Below are 15,317 nucleotides of genomic sequence, written 5' to 3'. Positions count from 1 at the left end.
TAAGACCACAAAGAGTCCCACTTCCCACCTCTTTCACTTGGGTTCAATTTAAAACCTGACTATCACCCACATGTGTATTCCAACTAGGTTTTTGCCTTGACTCTGCAGTCCACGCTGGATCTCTGAACACTGGCTCATCCACTTGGCTTTTCAATCTATCCTTCCCTCTAAATTGAGGCAAACTTCTGGACTCTGATCTGGATTACATGCCCTAATGGTACTTTCCTATACAACCACCCACACACTGGCATAATCTAGATATTCTGAGGATGGGTAGAATTATGAACCTTTAGCCCCCATGGACTCAAAATCGCTCACTTTCTGTAATCTACTATGTAGTCCTACTGCCCAGGAGCCAGAAATGGCCTTAGCCCTAAGCCTAAAGGTCAACAGAGCCAAACAGTCATAACACTGATGGATTCATCAAGGTTGTGCTACTCCTATGTTTCGAGACCATAATCATTAATAGTCAAGAAATCGATCCACACTACCACCCATCATTTTAATAAACTATCCTCCACTAGGGTGCACCATTTCAGAACAATTTTATCTTTAGCCTTTAAACCTCAACAACAGTATATCATTCTATATAAGCTATAAATCTGTTTTCTTATCCAAGGGAGGAAAAAGTCTACTTCGTGATAAGGTCAGACAGTAAACAAGCACAGTGGCTGCAGGGGTGGTTTGGAAAGGGAGGTGGCCTGAAGATGAGAAAACATATTTGGGTCTTAGCCACAGGCCTGGTCATTGCAGGAACTAGCAAGAAAATAGAAAGGCATCATTAAATTTGTGGTGAGTCTTGAATTAGTATGACACATCTATGTTGCCAAACATGAACTTAGGGAAAAAGAGATACTCACCTGCTTACAGTTTCCTTTGCATAAGTCAGTTTCTAAGGAAAACAAAGATATAAAAATGACTGAGTTAACAAGTTATTAAGTAGTAAATAAAACTTATTCCATAGAGAACACTACTACCCTAATACGGTAGAATCTATGTTACTATTCTCTGCGGTTAGACAAATGATTAAACCAGGTACTAAGATGCCAAGTTTGTTTTGTAACTGTGGGAATGGCTCAACACTCAGTCTCTGTTTTTGTACCCAAAAGTTCCTGTGCTCTTTTTTTTTTTTTGTGATACTATAAAAGTTATTTATTCACTATACACAGAACACATCCCCTATAAAATGTACATGTAAATCACTAAAAAGTATAATTTGGTGAACATTTTCTCAATTACAGAACATACTAAATCAGCTAGGACAACAGCTCTCTGTCTGCCTCAAAATAATCTAATTATAGCACCTAGAGTCTCCTTGATATCTAATGCAAAGTTAAATACTTATTTTGGGGACTATTTCCTAATACGTGTTTGATGAGGCAGAGCTAACAACTTAATATAACTCTAGTATATTACAGACACTGCACAATAAACCAGTTTATTACAAATTAAAACATCATCTTTTCATTATCTGTATTAATGGATGCAAACAGAAAATACTGGATACTTTTAAATGGCAGATAACCACAAAATTATTTTTGATAGTATATTGGGTTTCATAATTACAAGATATGAATGGTATAAAATATTCTTATGAATAATACACCTCAAACAAAACAATGAGGCCGTCCTGTAATGACTCACTAGATTGTGCTCAGTAGACATTTATTGAATAAGGGAATTATCTATTTTTCTCGCCAATTATCCAGTACAATGTTTTGCCCACAGTAAGGGCTCAATAAATATTTGCTAAACATACTGACTAGGAAAGAATTGAGAAGAGATGGGCCCTCTTAGCTGGATGTCAAATATAATTGGAATTTACCTGGGAAACAATAGTTAAGGAAGATGTAAACTGCATGTGGCATACAAGTAAACTCAGATGCCAACAAAGCAAACAATTAAGCGAAAACACTGGCACCAAAATAAAGCTAAGATTTGCCAATAATGGTGAAAATGGAACTGACTTTTAAGAGATAACCAAGGAAGTTTATATTGGACATATTGGAAACTAGGATGTCTGGATATCAAGGAAGAGAGCCATAGTCTCTTACAGTGCCTCTATTGGTCTGTCTCAAACTGAATTGGGTGGGGAAAGGTATGTCCTGTGCTCTCTCTTAATGGGCTTGACCTGCCAATCATTCCAAAATGGTCTACAAATTAGAGACTGGTAGAGTTTTACATAAACCTGCCATGAACATAGAATAAAAGAATTTTGTGCTCTAATGTATTTATAATAACTCTCATCCTAGAACAACATAAACGTGAATAAAATAACTTGATAAATCTGTTTCTACAGAACTCAGACAAAAAGACATATCAATATTTGGATTATTCCTCAGGGGCATTTTGCAGGGAATCAGAGTGGGGAACACGCTATGGAAGGTCTCAGGATCCAAAAGCTGGGTATAGTTCCATTTGCTTAAAACTCACTATGCAGTGGGCAGAGTCCTAAGGAATGAGGCCATCCACAGCCCATACATGACCCAGACATAGAGTTGCCTGTTTAGCAAATATAAATGCAGGGCATCCAATCAAATTTGAATTTCAGATAAACAACAAATAATCTTTTTAGTGTATGTATATCCCATGCAATATTTGGGACACAGTACTATACAAATCTGAGTTTGATCTACAGGTTTACTCACTCTTTGTTGTTAGAAAAATTATTCAATTTGTAAAAATCTCAGTTTCTTTACTCTTGAAATGGGAATAATAATATTATCTTTAAAGGTCTTACTGAATATTAGCTAAAAGTTCTAGTATTATGATTAAATGGAGGGAGCATATAACCAATATTTTGTTTAGTGTACAGATCTTGCATTCTTTTATCAGATTTATTTATAAAGATTTCACATTTTTTCATGCTATTGTTAATGATATTTTTTAAAAATTTAGTTTCTGGTTATTCCTTGCTAGTATATAGAAATACAACTGATTTTTATATATTGACCTCTTATCCTGCAACTTTGCTGAACTCACTTATTAGTTCTAGTAACTCTTTTATATAATCCTAAGAGTTTTCTGCATAAATAATTATTTCATCTGCAAATATAGTTTAACTACCTTCTAATTTATATGCCTTTTATTTCTTTTTCTTGCCTAATTGCATCAAAATTGACTGTTTCACATGTTTTCAGCTCCACAATTCTAAAAGGAAAATATATTACCCTAAAAAAAGATAGCTTCATACTGGATTCCTGGATTTCCATGTATTAGATAAGACACACTGCCTGAGACCTAATAAAAGGATTAAAGACAGATTAAGCACTACCATTTTCTTCTTCAGAATATTATCATATTTTCCATTCCTTCACCAGTTTCCAGGGCAGTTTATTTCGGCCAGAAGAGAGGAATTTATAGATTAGTTAATTTATCAAAAACAGAATGCCCTCAGGGGCATTACAAAGCAAATAAGCAAATAGTATGCGAGTTTTCTCTAAATTGGTAGTTTTATTTTGAGACCAATATGATGAAAGGAACACTAACGTGGAACCAGGAGACCTAGTTTCAAGCTCTAGTTTCTCCTCCTAAGATATCCAGGCAAATCCCAAAGTCTGTCTGATGCCAGGCCTCAATTTCCTCATCTGTAAAAGGAGAGACTATTAGTTTAAGTACCTCTTAAGGTACTTACAAGTGATTCACTGCTCTTTTTACTCTACAGACTCTCCCAGAATAAACTCAGCTACTCCCAAGATTTCAATTACAGGCATACCCCAGATATACTGCAGGTTTGGTTCCAGACCAAATAAAAGCACAATAAAGTAAATATGGCAATAAAGCGAGTTACTCAAATTTTTAGTTTCCTAGTGCATATAAAAGTTATGTTCATACTATATTGTTGTCTATTAAACGTACAATAGCATTATGTCTTTAAAAATGTACATGCCTTAATTAAAAAATATTTTATTACTTATACCCCCTAAATCTAATTTAAAAATTTTTTTAAAAAAAGAAAAAACTTTATTGCTAAAAAAAAACGCTGACAATCATTTGACCCTCCAGTGAGTCATCATCTTTTTGCTGGTAGAGGGTCTTACCTAAATGACGATGGCTGCTTACTGATCAGTGTGGTGGCAGCTGTGGCAATTTCATAAAATAGGACAACAATGAAGTTTGTTGCACCAATTGCCTCTTCCTTTCACGGAAGATTTCTCTGTAGCATGCCACGCTATTTGATGGCATTTTACCCACAGTAGAACTTCTTTCAAAATTGGAGTCAATCTTCTCAAACCCTGCCACTGCTTTACCAACTAAGTTTATGTAATACTCTAAATTCTCTGTTGTCATTTCAACAGTGTTCACAGCCTCTTCACCAGCAGTCAATTCCATCCCAAGAAACCACTTTCTTTGCTCACTCATAAGAAGCAACTCCTCATGTGTTCAAGATTTATGAGGTTGCAGCAATTCAGTCACATATTCAGGCTCCACTTCTAATTCTAGTTCTCTTGCTATTTCCACCACATCTGCAGTTACTTCCTCCCTGAAGTCAGGAACCCCTTCAAATCATCTATGAGGGTTGGAATCAACTGCTTCCAAACTTCTATTAATGTATATATTTTGATCTCCCATGAATCACAAATGTTCTCAATGGCATCTAGAATGGTAAATATTTTCCAGAAGGTTTTCACTTTACTTTGCCCAGATCCATCAGAGGAATCACTACTTATGGCAGCTTTAGCCTTATGAAATGTATTTCTCGGCCGGGCGCAGTGGCTCACACCTGTAATTTTCTGGGAGGCCAATGTGGGAGGATTGCTCGAGGTCAGGAGTTCAAGACCAGCCTGAGAAAGAGTGAGACTCCGTCTCTACTAAAAATAGAAAGAAATGATCTGGACATCTAAAAATATATACAGAAAAAAATTAGCCAGGCATGGTGGCGCATGCCTATAGTCCCAGCTACTCGGGAGAGTGAGGCAGAAGGATTGCTTGAGCCCAGGAGTTTGAGGTTGCTGTGAGCTAGGCTGACACCCCGGCACTATAGCCTGGGCAACAGAGTGAGACTCTGTCTCAAAAAAAAAAAAAAAATGTATTTCTCAAAAAGGCTTGAAAGGCAAAATTACTCCTTGATCTGCAGAATGGATGTTGTGTTAGCAGGCAAGAAAACAATCTCCTGTATGTGTCCACTGGAGTTCTTGGGTGACTAAGTGAATTCTCAATAAGCAATGATATTTTGAAAGAAATCTTTTTTTCTGAGCAGCAGGTCTCAACAGAGGGTTTAAAAGATTCAGTAAATCATGCTGTAAACAGATGTGCTGTCATCCAGTGTTTGTTGTTCCATTTCCAGAGCATAGGCAAAGAAGATTTAGCATAATTCTTAAGGACCCTAGGATTTTTGGAATGGTAAATGAGCATTGACTTCAAATTAATATCACCAACTGCATTAGCCCCTAAAAAGGGAGTCAGTCTATACCTTTGGAACAGGACTGAGAGAATCCTTCGGAGCTTTAAAGCAAGGCATTGACTTCTTTCTGGCTATGAATGTCCTAGATGGCATCCTCTGTCAATAGAAAACTGTTTTGTCTACATTGAAAATCTGTTGTTCAGTGTAGCCACTTTCATCACTTATCATAGCTAGATCTTCTGGATAATTTGCTGCAGGTTCTACATCAGCACTTACTGTTTCACCTGGTACTTTTATGTTATAGAGATGGCTTCTTTCCTTAAACTTCAAGAACCAACCTCTGCTAGCTTCCAGTTTTCTTCTGCAGCTTCCTTACCTCTCTCGGCCTTCACAGAACTGGAGAGAAAATGGCCTTGCTCTCAATTAGGCTTTGGGTTAAGAGAATGCTGTGGCTGGCTTGCTGTCGATCCAGACCAATAAAACTTTCTCCATATCAGCAGTAAGGTTGTTTTGCTTTCTTATTATTTGTGTGCTCACAGGAGTAGCACTTTTAATTTCCTTCAAGAACTTTTCCTTTGCATTCACAACTTGGTTAACTGGTGCAAGAGGCCTAGCTTTGGGATTATCAGCTTTTGACATGCCTTCCTCACTAAGCTTAATCATGTCTAGCTTTTGATTTAAAGTGAAAGACACATGACTCTTCCTTTCACTTAAACACTGACAGACCATTTCAGTGATATTAACTGACCTAATTTCAATATTGTTGTGTCTCAGAGAATAGGGAAGACTGAAGAGAGGTAGAGAAGTGGGAGAACGGTGGGTTGGTGGAGCAGTCAGAACACACACAGCATTTATTGATTAAGTTCACCATCTTATGTGGGTATAATTCATGGCACTTCAAAACAATTGCAATAGTAACATCAAAGACCATTTATGAACATAATATATATATTAATAATAAAGTTTGAAATATTGTGAGAATTGCCAAAATGTGACACAGAGACATGAAGTAAGCACATGCTGTTGGAAAAACAGCGCTGACAGACTTGCTCAATACAGGGTTGCCACAAACCTTTAATTTGTAAAAAATGCAATATCTGCAAAGCACAATAAAGCACAGCACATAAAACAAGGTATGCCTACGCTACCGCAAGGCTGATGACTCCTATAGCTACATTTACAACCCAAACCCTGGTCCCTGGCTGCACACCTAAATATTGAGCAACTCACATTTCACACAGGAGGCTCAAATGAACACATTCAAAAGTGAACTCATTCCCCCTGCTACACCTACAAAGCTGCTTCTCTATCTGTTTATTTTTTTTACTATTACTAAAGTTTATTTAATAAAAAGTTTAATATGAAAATGTATATGACCCAATTTTGACATCATAGTAAAAAAGACCCTTTGGAGAAAGGACATGGATTTCTTTTCTGAACAGCCATTATTTATACTCGTCCCAAGCCTTCTAACATGATTCACCCTATCCCACTCCCATCCAATCCATGAGAGTCCTGTAAATCTTGTTTCTACTAGTGTCTCTCACGTTCTCTTTCTCTACCTCATTGTCTGGTTAGGATCCTCATCATCTTGGGCCTGCAGTACTAAAGGAACATGCTACCTGATCTCTCTGCTCCAGACTTGTCCCCTGTAATCCATCATACGGTCTGTAGAGACCATAATGACCTTTTTAAAATTCAAAACTGTCAAATCAGCCCCAGTGACGGACTGACTTACAACCCTTCAATCATTTCCTATCATCTACAGAGTCAAATCCAAGCTTGTTAAATTATCTGCTATTCTAGTCTGATCTCCTGTCATTTCTAGTCTTCCCTTCTGGTACACTGGCCAAAGTTATTCCCTGCAAACACTTGGCTCATGCTGTCCTCTCTGCCTAGAATGTCCATCTCCAACTCCTCATTTAACTAACTTGTACTTATCATTTAACACTCTAACCAGGCAATATATCATCCTCTTTGCTTGTTCTACTAAATAATCATTGAAAATATATTTTCTATACCTTCAAATCTAAACTTATTAAAAGTTCCACTTGTAAGAGAAGCATTCCAGTGTAACATCACAAGATTCTGTTGTTATAATATTACTAACTTATATATATTTGCTTCTCTAACAGATGATCCTATATTGTGGGTACAACTGAGATATACCACACTGTTATAACCATAAATATGTATACGTGTGTGTGCATGTATATGTTTTCCATTGAATTCCACGGTAACCACCGCAATTTGTAAAATTGGTAATGAATGAGAAGGGAGGCCTAATGGTGTGGGGGAAAGAACATGGATTTTGGAAAAAAGAATTGGGTTTGGATTTAAGCTCCATCACATCTGGTTTTATGATATAGGATAAACAATTTAATAACTCTGATGTCCTTATCTGTAAAATGTCCTTATCTGTAAAATGAGGACATTACCACCTCCTCATACAGTTGCTACTTATTAGACATAATGTTTTTAATGGGCTTAATATATGGCCAGATATATGCTAGATACTGAATAAATGGTAGCTTTATTAAGTATTATTAACACTGAACAGATACAAATCTGACAGAGAAAAGATATGTAATACATTGGCTTAAAATGTAAGGTACCATAATTAAAAGTAGAGTTCAGGCCAGGCGAGGTGGCTCACGCCTGTAATCCTAGCACTCTGGGAGGCAGAGGCAGGTGGATTGCTCAGGGTCAGGAGTTCAAGATCAGCCTGAGGAAGAACGAGACCTCGTCTCTACTAAAAAAATTGAAAGAAATTATCTGGCCAACTAAAAATATATATAGAAAAAGTTAGCTGGGCATGGTGGCGCATGCCTGTAGTCCCAGCTATTCGGGAGGCTGAGGCAGAAGGATTGCTTAAGTCCAGGAGTTTGAGGTTGCTGTGAGCTAGGCTGACGCCATGGCACTCACTCTAGCCCAGGCAACAGAGCGAGACTCTGTCTCAAAAAAAGAAAAAAAAAAGTAGAGTTCATTTTAAAACATGCAAAAACCTCCACACCTTCAAAATGTTTATTACTCTGCAAAATTTGTCTTTGGTCTACCCATGTTTATCAGACCATCCTTCTCTCCCCAACTTTCCCCCACTTAATGAAATCATCCCTCTGTAGGACTAAATATTAAAAGAAAATAATAGCATTGCCTCTACTACAAATAAAATTTAAAATAGAAAGAATAAGATAATATATTTTATTACTTTAACATGTATTAATTTGATTAATTAGATTCAAATTAAAATAGCTCAGAGTTATTCAGTCAATAATTATTTCCTCAGTCCCTGTAAGGTATATAATACTTAGACCCAGTATCCAAAATAACATTTATAAAGTTTATGAATTGTAGCAAGTAGGAAAAAAAGACAATGTGGTTATTGCTTATATACTTTTAACAAATATCGATTGCATATTTACTATATCATGGAAATATAAAAATGAACAAAAAATGACATAATCCTTGTCCTTTGACTTAGTCTAATAGAAAAATTAGTCACATATATAGCTAATATTAATAATAAAATGTAAAAAGTACAATATTAAAGAATAGGGAGCTCAAAGAATTATGGAAGCTAAATCTGCTAGGCTGAGGGTTGGTTCCTCACAAGAGAGGTTTCATCTGAGGTGAGGACATACAAGATCTGAACAGAAGGACAGGGACACGCAAGGAATATCAGACAGCATGAACAATTTGCCATATATATCTGAACGGTTTCATGTTCTTGTCATGAATACATGCATGCTACATGAAAAGAGAAAGCTGGGCAGGTAATTTGTCTATATGCATGCTTATTTATCCTTGTTATGCAATGTCTAAAACAAGGAAAACCAGTAAGCAAATTTATTTATTAGAATCATACTTATGCCTCACTAAATTAGAGTTGTTGGTATCCACTCTGAATTGTTAATATGTAAAACTTTGTCAAAAATGTTTGACTCTCACAGATTTATTTTCTTAGCCTAAACCTTTGCTGAATATTATTTCTAAATATTTATACTTATAAACAAAGCTGAGGCTCTTATCTTGGTTAACAATGTTTACTGCAAAGGCCAGAGCTAGGGAGAAAAGACAAGGCCACACCCTAGGGCAGCCCACTGGGATGGGCCAATTCAACAAAAAAGAGTAACGCAAGGCTTTGCCACTTGCTTTTTCTTCCTTTAGGCCTTAGCTGTGTACACACTCCTACAAAAGCTCAGCAACTCCTTCCTTTGTTGTGACACTTACCTTCATAATTAAGCTTCGATGTTCCACAGACTGACTAAAATTTGTGCCAATTTCAAATATACTTGTGTTTCCATCCTCACACATATTCATCCAGTAAAGATATTCCTCACGCCCAGGAAGTCGATCCCAAAAAGTCCTGAAGGCTTCCCAGACAGCTTCTTGACACACTGGAAAATGGACAAAGAGGTGTTTTTATAAAAAGCTAACATGCTCTGGGGTTCTCACAATGATCATGAACTGATTCATTCAGATTCCCCTGAGACACTGTTGCCCACAGTGTCTTTCTGGAGGGACACAGGAATGATTCTCGGTCAATGCCATTCTGTATGTCTAGTTTACACTTTTCAGATTTGAAGAGAATTTTTACTCCCCACCCCTTTCCCTTGCAAACGGGATTGATTCACCTCTAAATGAGCTGGAGATTTTTTCCCCACTGCTTAAAAAGAAAAACTCCACATTTATGCTTTACCGAATTGGGGCTGATGTTGAGTATACTGTATTTAATCCAGTATTTTCCTAATAGACACCGTGATCTTTTAAGTTTCCTTAATGTTTAAAGATGTTCTCCTGAAGTCACAACTTCAAAAACCAGTTTCTCAGCTTCTCAGGATGTCTTGGGAAGGAGATAACGACATTCAACATTCGTAAACGGCCTCGAACTTTTTTGGCAAAATGCAGTGGCATAACCTCCTTGTATCCACTACCTTGAAAACTCATCACATATCTCTGATAAAAATAGCAGTATGTGAAATTTTTGTCAAAGCTGACAGGAAGCTGAAAGTACTTCATAAAATCAGGAAGATGATATTTATCTGAAGTTATCATTCTCAAGCTATTATATTTCATATCTGAAAACAGAAGGTAATGATCAGTGGTTGCCAGAGGTTGCGAGGACGGAGGGATGACTAGGTAGAGCACAGATTTTTAGGGCAGTGAAACTGTTCTGTATGATACTATAATGGAGGATAGATTTCATTATACATTTGTCAAAGCCCACACAATATACAACACAAAGAGTGAACCCTAATTAAACTATGAACTTCAGTTAATAATGACATGTGAATATTGCCACATAAACTGTAACAAATGTACCATAATAATATAAAATGTTAATAATAGGCAAAACTGTGGGGAAGTTGAAGGGATATATGGTAACTCTGTGAACATTTTGTTCAATTTTTCTGTAAACCTAAAACTTATCTAAAAAATAAAGTCTATTAATTTTAGAAATATATATATGTGTGTGAACTAAAAAAATGATATTCAGGAGAAATATATTGCAACATTAAAATAAAAACATCCAATCTATCTGCTACGTTATTTCAAAGCATCGAATCTCAAAGTCTGCTAAATAGGATGTCTGCACATTTTGTATAGCACTGAGTATACGGTTGCCCTATAACCACTGCAGAGGTGCAGGGCATGGTAGGCGATGAATAGACGGTATGGGAGGAGAGAGGAGCAGAGTGGAAAGGAAGAAAGAAGGATGAACAGACAAGAGATCAAGGAAATTATTTTTCATTGCACGAAGATTGAACACTCATCAGAAAGTATACTGAGGTGGAACCTCTAGACTCACAGAGTCAGAAGATTTGAGTTCTAATCCCAGCTTTGCTTAGTACTAGTTTGATAACCATGAGTAACTTACCTAACTGTTCAAAGTTTCAGTGTACTCATCTCTCTTTTTTAATGGGGTGAAAGTAATATGGAGATACCTCAAAGAGCTACAAGTAGAACTACCATTTGATCCAGCAATTCCATTACTGGGCATCTACCCAAGGGAAAAAGACATTCTATAAAAAAGACATCTGCACTCAAATGTTTATAGCAGCATAATTCACAATTGCAAGATGTGGAAACAACCCAAGTGCCCATCAATACATGAGTGGATTAATAAAATGTGGTATATGTATACCATGGAGTTCTACTCAGCCACAAAAAACAATGGTGATCTAGCACCTCTTGTATTATCCTGGATAGAGCTGGAGCCCATTCTACTAAGTGAAATATCACAAGAATGGAAAAACAGGCACCACATGTACTCACCATCAAATTGGTATTAACTGATCAACACTTGCATGCACATATAGTAGTAACATTCATCGGGTGTTGGGCAGATGGGAGTGGGGAGGAGGAGATGGGTATATTCAAACCTAATGGGTGCAGTGCGCACCATCTAGGGGATGGACACACTTGAAGCTCTGACTTGGGTGGGGCAAAGGCAATATAAAGTATTCACACACAAGCCAGATGGCTGAAATTTTTTTACATGGACAACACCAAAGTTTGACAAGAATGCAGAGCAACCAGAACTCTCATTTTTAGTAAGAATGTTAAAATAGTACAACTACTGTGAAAAAATATTAATAGTTTATTATATACTAAATATACACCAAACCTAGGACCCAGCAATTCCCCTCCTAGGTATTCCTTCAAGAGAGATGTAAGCATATATCCACAGAAAGACTTATGTTCAATACCAGAGCAGCTTTATTCATAAAAACTTAACAATGAAAATAAGCCAGGTATCCAACAACAGGAAAATGAATAAAGAAACGGCCATACAATGGAATCAAAAGGAAATTACTAATTCATGCAACAACATGGATGACTGTCAAAAAGCTGAGTGAAAGACGCCTTACACAAAAGAGTACACACCATTCTATTTATGTAAAGCCCTAGATAAGTGAAACTAATCTTATGATTTACAAAAAGGTTTTAAAGAGTGGTTGCCTGCTGGGGTGGGAGTTACCTGGGAAGAGGCATAAGGGAACGTTCTGGGGTGATAGTACTCTAACACTTGAGAGAGGTTTGAGTAACATCAGTGTGTGTATTAGTCAAAACTCACCAAATGGTACACTTAAGATTTATGCATTTCACTCTATGTGAATTTCACCTTTAAAAAAGTAGACATATATAGAGCTCTAGTTAATGATACTCATGCTGAAATATCTAGTAGGAATTGTATTGATGTCTTTAGCTTATGGAATACATCCAAAACATAAGATGGTTAGATATAATAGATATGCAATAAAGCAAATATAATATAATATAAACTGTAGAACTAGGTGGTGAGAATATGGTTGTTCACGATTATCATTGTTTCATTTTTCTATATGTTTAAAAATTGTCATGAAACCCCAGAAAAACAGTATTGTGTGCTGAAGAAATGTAGCTGGAAGGAATGTGGGGAGCATCCAGAAGTGATAGGAATCATACCAGGTTTCATAGGCCTTTTCTTGACCTCTCTCCTCGATTCATAGAAGAATAGCATAAGCTGTCTCCTACAAATTCTGCTTTGGGGGATGTCTCCCCACTTCCTACAAAAATCTCTCTCAGCAGTTCAATGTTCAATCTAAAATATATCCATAAGAAATTCATTCTTTTAGGTTATATTTAACCATTTGATATTTAGTAGTCCATTAAAATGCAATTCCCAGAGTTCCATTTCCAGCATGAAAAGTGAGGAGTTACATGCATCTACTCCCCTCAGTGAAACTGGTAAAAATTATTTGAAAAAAACACCATTTAAAGTTCTGGAAATGGTCCTGGAACATACAACAAATCAAGAAACATTTGCTCAGGAAAATCCACTAAAACTTAGTAAGAAAAGTGAGAGTCAGTGGTTCTAACCCGAGCAATTTACTGAATAAGGATTCTTTTCCCCAGTGTATGTTTTTGTCTGCTTTGTCAAAGATTAGATGGCTATGTGAGGATGGTTTTATATCTGGGTTCTCAGTTCTGTTCCATTGGTCTATGTCTATGTTCTTGTGCCAGTATCATGCTGTTTCAGTTACCATAGACATTAGCAATTAGGCAAGAAAAGGAAACAAAAGGCAACCAAATTGTAAAAGAAGTAAAACTATCTCTATTTGCAGATGACATGAGCTTGTATCCAGGAAATACTAAGGAATCTATTTAAAAACTGTTAGAACTAATAAACAAGTTCAATAAGGTTACAGGATACAAAATCAATAGGCAAAAATCAGTTGCATGTCTATACATTAGCAATGAGCAATCCAAAAATGAACATCAGAAAAAAATTACATTTACAAAAGCATCAAAAAATAAATAAATAAAATGTTTAGGAATAAATTTAACCAAAAAAGTGTAAAACTTATACCTGAAAACAAAAAAAAACTGCTGAAAAAATTAAAGATCTAATTAAACAGGAAAACTGCCCATGTTCATAGATTGGAATATTTAACATTCTTACGATGGCAATATCTCCAAACTGATTTGTACATTCAGTGCAATCCTATCAGAATATAGTCTGATTTCTTTATAGAAATTGACAAGTTGATTATAAAATTCATATGGAATTGCAAGAGACCCAGAATAGCCAAAATAATTTTTAAAAAGAACAAAGAGAACTCATGCTTTCTGATTTCAAAACTTACCACAAAGCAATGGTAATTAAAACAGCATGCTACCAGCACAAGAACAGACATATAAATCAATGGAATAGAATTGAGAGTCCAGAAATAAATCATGTATCTATGGTCAAGTGATCTTCAGCAAAGGTGCTAAGACTATTCAATGGAGAAAGAATAGTTTCTTCAACAAATGGTGCTGGGACAACTGGAACACATGTAAAAAAATTGAATTTGGACCCTTACCTCACATCATATACAAAAAATTAACATAACATATTTCAAAGACTTAAATGCAAAACATGCCACAACTATAAAACTCTTAGAAGAAACCATAGAAGTAAATCTTTATGACTTTAGATTTGGCAATGGATTCTTAGTTATGATACCAAAAGCACACTAAAAAAGTAAAAAATATATAAATTTGACTATATCAAAATAAAAAATTTTGTGCATGAAAGACACCATCAATAAAGTGAAAAAACAACCCACAGAATAGGATAAAATACTTTCAAATCATTTATCTGATAAGGGATTATATCCAGAGTATATAAATAACTTTTACAACTTGATAATAAAAAAACAAATAGCACAACTAAAAATTGACAAGGATGTGAATAGATATATTTCAAAAGAAGATATATAAATGAGCAATAAGTATACAAAAAGATGCTCACTGTTTTTAATCATTATATAAATGCAAATCAAAATCACAAGGTACCACTTCACATCCACTAAAATGGTTATAGCAATTTTTTTTAAAAAAGGAAAATAACGCTGGCAAAGATGGGGAGAAATCAAAACCCTCATACGCTGCTGGTAGGAATGGTACAGCCACTTTGGAAATCAGTCTGGCAATTCTTCATATAGTTAAATATAAAGTTATGACCCAGATATTCTACTCCTAGGTATGTACATAAGAGAAATAAAAACAAATCAAATGCCTATTGACTGATAACTGAATAAACTAAATGCAGTATATCCATACTATAGAATATCATTGGGCCATAAAAAAGGAATAAAGTACTGATATATGAACAACATGGATGAACCTTGAAAACAATATGCAAAGTGAAAGGAGCCAGTCACAAAAGACCACATACTATATGATCTCATTCTTATGATATATCCAGAATAGGCAATTCTATAGAGACAGAAAGTAGATTAGTCATAACCTAGGTCTGGGGAGAGGGGGAAGAGCAACAAAGGAATAAGAGGGTAAGAGCTAAAGGGTATGGGTTTTCTTTTTGAGGTGATAAAAATGTTCTTAAACTGTGGTGATTTAGTATGTCTGTGAATATACTAAAAAAAATTGAATTTTGTACTATAACTGTGAAAATTGTACGGTATATAAATTATATCTCAATAAA

General features: G+C 35.8%; 1 protein-coding gene across 1 annotated transcript in view; it reads right to left on the bottom strand.

Moving 5' to 3' along the window:
* Positions 1–15,317, bottom strand: part of IMPG2 (interphotoreceptor matrix proteoglycan 2) — an 84,063-nt gene that overhangs the window by 60,331 nt on the left and 8,415 nt on the right. Inside the window, exons 3-4 of the mRNA XM_045540389.1 lie at positions 9,575–9,741; positions 861–892 (exon numbers count right to left, since the gene is read on the bottom strand). Coding sequence (XP_045396345.1) covers positions 861–892; positions 9,575–9,741 — 199 coding nt within the window. The remainder of the gene's footprint in view (positions 1–860; positions 893–9,574; positions 9,742–15,317) is intronic.

The sequence above is a fragment of the Lemur catta genome, chromosome 1 (genome assembly GCF_020740605.2).
Source record: "Lemur catta isolate mLemCat1 chromosome 1, mLemCat1.pri, whole genome shotgun sequence".
Taxonomy (NCBI): domain Eukaryota; kingdom Metazoa; phylum Chordata; class Mammalia; order Primates; family Lemuridae; genus Lemur; species Lemur catta.
Note: the sequence above shows the minus strand (reverse complement) of the source record. Positions and strands in the feature narration are given on the sequence as shown.